The sequence below is a fragment of the Papio anubis genome, chromosome 10 (genome assembly GCF_008728515.1).
Source record: "Papio anubis isolate 15944 chromosome 10, Panubis1.0, whole genome shotgun sequence".
NCBI lineage: Eukaryota > Metazoa > Chordata > Mammalia > Primates > Cercopithecidae > Papio > Papio anubis.
The window spans coordinates 99873023-99879035 of record NC_044985.1 but is presented as its reverse complement, the minus strand read 5'-3'; the positions used below and the strand labels follow the sequence as shown (position 1 = coordinate 99879035).

The 6013-nt window shown below is 42.5% G+C and overlaps 1 protein-coding gene across 1 annotated transcript in view; it reads left to right on the top strand.

Moving 5' to 3' along the window:
* The first annotated feature begins 60 nt into the window (after positions 1–60).
* PECR (peroxisomal trans-2-enoyl-CoA reductase) overlaps positions 61–6013 on the top strand; it is a 40108-nt gene continuing 34155 nt past the window's right edge. The window contains exon 1 of the mRNA XM_003907919.3: positions 61–253. Within this exon, the coding sequence (XP_003907968.2) occupies positions 130–253 (124 nt within the window). The 5' untranslated portion in view covers positions 61–129. The remainder of the gene's footprint in view (positions 254–6013) is intronic.

Sequence of the window (6013 nt, the reverse complement as noted above, 5' to 3'; positions counted from 1 at the left end):
GAGGGGGCGGGGTCCTGGCTGTCACGTGGGCTCGAGCCCTGCCGGGCCCTCCCGCCCGCCCGCCCGCCTCGACTGGCTCTGAGAACCTGCAGGGCCCCCGCTCAGCTGTTCTGGCACGCCGCTGCAGAGATGGCCTCCTGGGCTAAGGGCAGGAGCTGCCTGGCGCCTGGTTTGCTGCAGGGCCAAGTGGCCATCGTCACTGGCGGGGCCACGGGCATCGGAAAGGCCATCGTGAAGGAGCTCCTGGAGCTGGGTACGTGAGCGGGCCGCTGGTGCACAGAAATGGCTGGGGTGTCCTGGGGTAACCTGGAATCGGGAGCCAGGGGCTCTCGGCGAGGCGGGGGAGTGCGGAGCTGCAGAGCAAAGCGGGGGCAGGTGTGGGCGAAATTACGACCACCATGGAGACAAAAGAGAGCAGCTCTTCCTAAGGAATTGTGGAGCCACTGGTTAAAAACTAAAGGGACCACTCAGGCCAAAGAGACTGTGCCCGAGATAGGCAATAAAAAGAGCAGTGACACATGCTGTGCAATTAGTTTTATATTCAGATTTAAAATTCATCCATTCTATATGCTTAATGTGAGTGATTAGGAAACGTGGGAAGACTTCATTTAACTGGAAAAAATTGTAAGCATACTGAGAGTCTCTCATAGTATCTTCTCACGTCTCTTAACCACAGCAAGGAAATATGCTGAATATTTACCTTAACTTGGGTGAAGGAAGGCCTTTGTAAACATTAAGTGAGGGAATAAACCACAAAGGGGAACATAAATCAGTCTGCCTGTATGAAGGTGTAAATCCTCATTGAATTAAAAAAATGTATAAAGTTTAAGGGCATATGAAGAAAAATATTTACAACATCGATAAATTGTTTGTTGGTTTTGAGATAGGGTCTCACTCTGTTGCCCACGCTGGTCTAGAACACCTGGGTTCAAGGGATCCTCCTGCCTTGCCTCTGACTCCCAAAGTGTGGGGATTACAGGCTGAGCCACTAGACTTGGCAAAGAAAAAATCCAACACACTGATAGAAAAATTAGACTAATGGTATGGACTAAGTGTTCCAAAAGAACTACAGACAGGCAAGAAGCATATGAAAAAAGAATCAACTTTATTGGTAATAAAATATAAAACAGTAAGATTTCATTTTTCTAACAAAATTTTGAAATATTGGGAAAAATTAAAGTGTTGATGCAGGAATGAGAAGGCAGGAATGTAAATTATTACAAAATTTCTGGAGGGCAACTTGGAAAAAAAGATCCAAAAACCTTCACAATGTTTATGCTCTATGACAGTAATTCCTTTCTCAGGAATTTAAAGAAACAGAGTCAAGCAAAGATTTTCATGCAAGGATGTAGTCTTGAGTAGTGAAAAAATGGAAATTACCTAAAAATCCAATATGAGGGAAATAGTTAAATCAATTACAATGAAATATAATGCTTCCATTTAAATATCTTGCTATTTGTCCTGGCAAGGTGGCTCACGCCTGTAATTCCACACTTTGGAGGGCTGAGGCGGGCAGATAACCTGAGGTCAGGAGTTCGAGACCAGCCTGGCCAACATGGTGAAACTCCATCTCTCCTAAAAATACAAAAATTAGCGAGGCATGGTGGTGCACACCTGTAGTCCCAGCTACCTGGGAGGCTGAGGCACAAGAATCACTTGAACCTAGGAGGCAGAGGTTGCAGTGAGCTGATGTCAAGCCACTGCACTCCCGCCTGGGCAACAGAGTGAGATTCCATCTCAATAAATAAAGAAATAAATATCTTGCTATTGAAGACTTATTTGGATAAATGCATACCGTATTACTGGGAAAAGTAGAATTCTAAACCTAATAGCATTCCAATTTTACTTTTTTTTTTTTTTTTTTTTGGGGGGGATGGAGTTTCACTCTTGTTGCCCAGGCTGGAGTGCAATGGTGCCATCTCGGCTCACCGCAACCTACGCCTTCTTGGTTCATGTGATTCTCCTGCCTCAGCCCCCTGAGCAGTTGGGATTACAGGCATGCCCCACCTCGCCTGGCTAATTTTGTATTTTTAGTAGAGATGGGGTTTCCATACGCTGGTCAGGCTGGTGTCGAACTCCCAACCTCAGGTGATCCGCCCGCATTGGCCTCCCAAAGTGCTGAGATTACAGGCATGAGCCACCGTGCCTGGCCCAGTTTTGCTTTTAATAAAAAATACACATGCAGGGCTGGGCGCGGTAGCTCACGCCTGTAATCCCAGCACTTTGGGAGGCTGAGGCGGGTGGAGCACGAGATCAAGAGTTTGAGACCAGCCTGGGCAAACATGGTAAGACAGGGTTTCATGTGCCTGTAATCCCAGCTACTCAGGAGGCTGAGGCAGGAGAATTGCTTGAACCCAGGAGGCAGAGGTTGCAGTGAGCCAAGATCACACCACTGCACTCCAGCCTGGGTGACAGCAATACTCCGTCAAAAAAAAAAAAAAAAAAAAAAAGTATTATACATGCAAAAATAGACCGGAAGGAAGTTTATAAGATTTTTAGCTATTTTTCTGAAAATAATGTTAATTATGAGTAATTAAAATTGTCTTCGTCTTTTAAATATTTTTTAATGAACCTCTGAATTACCTTTGGTTACCACTGTTTCCAACATCTAGCATAGTATGAACTGAAAAAGAAAACATCTGTATTTTTAGTTAAAAAAAAAAAAGCAAAAACATTTCCTAATGAGGCCATGATGTAACCTCATCACCATTGCTGCCAAGTTTATTCTCAACACCAAACTCTCTCCTTTTTCAGGCAAATCTATAAGAAAATCAGAATCGGTTATCAATTCATGCAAAGGTCAGCTACTAGGCTTCTCAGCAGATGCATAGGACCCTAGTTCACCTTGAAGGACTTTCAGTGGGATTTTACGTATTTGAACTTTCATCCTGTTGCATAAGTGTGCTATTCGAACTTTCATCCTGTTGCATAATTGTGCACTGGCCAAAAACTACACCCCTGGAATAAGGTGATAAAGTGTATTTTTCTTACCACAAACTAAAACATTAGGACAATGGTCTTGTAATCTTTTGGAAGACATGGATCTCTCTGAGATTCTGATAAAAGCAATGGAGTGTCTTTTGAGAAAAAAACATCATATACTTAAAATTATATATAGACAATTATTTTGTTGTATTGGAAATGGATTTCCTTCAGTGAAGGAATATAATATATTTTTTATATATATATATATATATTTTTTGAGATGGAGTCTCGCTCTGTCGCCCAGGCTGTAGTGCAGTGGCACAATCTTGGCTCACAACAACCTCTGCCTCCCGGGTTCAAGCAATTCTCTGCCTCAGCCTCCTGAGTAGTATTTTTAATAGAGATGGGGTTTCACCATATTGGCCAGGCTGGTCTTGAACTCCTGACCTTGTGATCCATCCCCCTCGACCTCCCAAAATGCTAGGAGCTACCACGCCTGGCCACAAAAATCTTTTTTTATAATGACTTTTTCCTCTTTATTTTTTTAATGCAAGAATTAATGGCTATTTCCACAGCATTGTTATAAAAACCCAAATTGAGCAAAAAAGAAAATGTTAGCCAGTTTTTTTTCTTTGAGACAGAATCTCACTCTGTCACCCAGGCCAGGTTGCAGTGGCATGATCTCAGCTCACTGCAACCTCCGCCTTCCGAGTTCAAGCGATTCTCATGTCTCAGCCTCCCAAGTAGTTGGGACTACAAGCATGTGCCACCACGCCTGGCTAATTTTTATATTTTTACCAGAGACGGGGTTTTGGCATGTTGGCCAGGCTGGTCTCGAACTCCGGACCTGTAGTGATTTACCCACCCCAGCCTCCCTAAGTGCTAGGATTATAGGCATGAGCCCTCACACCTAGCCTCCAGTTTTCTTTCTAGTCAGAAGGCCACTGTGTTTTGTTTTTGGTTTTGTTTTTTTTTTGGTGTGAATTACATTTTTTTTTGCATGAACTCTGAGACATGGTTTTTAAAACGATGATGACTGTATTGTCTTTCACTTCCACAGGATTTTGACTTTTCCTTTTGCTAAGAGGATACAGAAGGCTTTAGCTCACAGAAGCAGGATATTGTAGGCAGAATTGGATCTCCTTTGTACCTTTGACAGGTGCTGTTAGGCAGAGAGAAACCTGATTTCATCAAGAAAAACCTAAGATCATCAAGTTGAATTCGTATCAGATCTTTTATTTTTTTGTCTTCAAGTTAATCATTCACTTTCTGTTACTACAGTAGAACATAAATTAGGTATAGTAGATAAAATGCAATTAGGAAATGCAGGTGGACATTATGAGCCAAGACAGCATTTTTTCTTGCTCTAGTGTAGTCTAACTAGCCTTTTACCAACACCAGGGACCAAGAAGTTGCTGAATAAATGTAGTATTCTGAGTTGAAGATGGAAAAGGATCAGTATCAGCCTAAGCAGGAACGCAGCATAATGGGGCTACAAGCCTCTGATGTTGAAAGAACTCCTTATCCACAAGCTACTTCTATACCTATTCTTTTTTTTTTTTTTTTTTTTTTGAGATGGCGGAGTCTCGCTCTGTTGTGCAATCTCGGCTCACTGCAAGCTCCACCTCCCGGGCTCACGCCATTCTCCCGCCTCAGCCTCCCGAGTAGCTGGCACTACAGGCCCCTGCCACCACGCCTGGCTAATTTTTTGTATTTTTAGTAGAGATGGGGTTTCACCGTGTTAGCCAGGATGGTCTCGATCTCCTGACCTCGTGATCCGCTCCCCTTGGCCTCCCAAAGTGCTGGGATTACAGGCGTGAGCCACCGCGCCTGGCCTTCTATACCTTTTCTAACCAGGTCAGTTGTGCTTCCAGGATCTCTCTAGCTACATATAAACAGAAAGTTTATTCAAATGATTTAGCATGAAAGGTAAGGATTATATATAATATTTTTCTAGTTTATTATAAGGTAACATAAGAGGTTTCCAATAAAAATAGTATAGAAGTATATAAAAGAAAAAAATGAGCTTTACCCATTCTGCCCTTTTAAGATATATACTTAAAATATCTTGTTTTTTATTTGTTTGTTTTTTTAGAGACAGGATCTTGCTCTGTCACCCAGGCTAGAGTACACTGGTGCCATCATAACTTACTGCAGCCTCGAACTCTTGTCTCAAATGATTCTCCTGCCTCAACCTGCCAAGTGTCTAAACTATAGGCATGTACCACAATGTTTGGCTAATTAACACATTTTTTTAGAGACAAGGTCTCACCCAGGATGGAACTCCTGGCCACAAGCGACTCTCCAACCTTAGTCTCCCAAAGTGCTGGGATTACAGACATAAGTCACCATGCCTGGCCCATATCTTGTGTTTTTCGATGGTAGTACTGTAGTCATATCTCATTCATTTTAAAGCTGCATAGTATTCCATTGTGTGGATCTGTAATAACTTATTTAACCATTTCCTGAATGGGGATTTAGGTTTTAATTTTACCCAGCATTTCATTGTTTTTCCCTGTAATACATTTGCACCCTAGTTTAAGTTTGTCTATAATGGACAGTTCTACCAGTGAAAGTAAATGGACTTGTAAAGTGGTATTTCAGTGCATCTTTACTTGTAGTAGGCAATTGTCCTGAAGTCTTGAGATTTCAGATAGTAACTAGTGATAATTTAGTAAACTTCTATTTAGATAATCCATGTGAATCATCCTATTTATAATCTCACCATATTTTTTATTTGAGGTCTTGGACAAAGTTAGGCATTAATCACCTTAGTGTTCTTGTTTGGTTTCTCTCTCCCTCTCCCTCTCTTTCTCTCTTTCTCTCTGACACAGTCTCACTCTGTCACCCACGCTGCAGTGCAGTGGCACAGTCTTGGCTCACTACAACCTCTGCCCCCAGGTTCAAGCAATTCTCGTGGCTTAGTCTCCTGAATAGCTGGGATTACAGGCATGTGCCTTCATGCTCAGCTAATTTGTTTTTGTATTTTTAGTAGAGGTGGGGTTTCACCGTGATGCCCAGGCTGGTCTTGAAGTCCTGAACACAAGCGATCCACTGGCCTTGGCCTCCCAAAGTGCTGGGATTACAG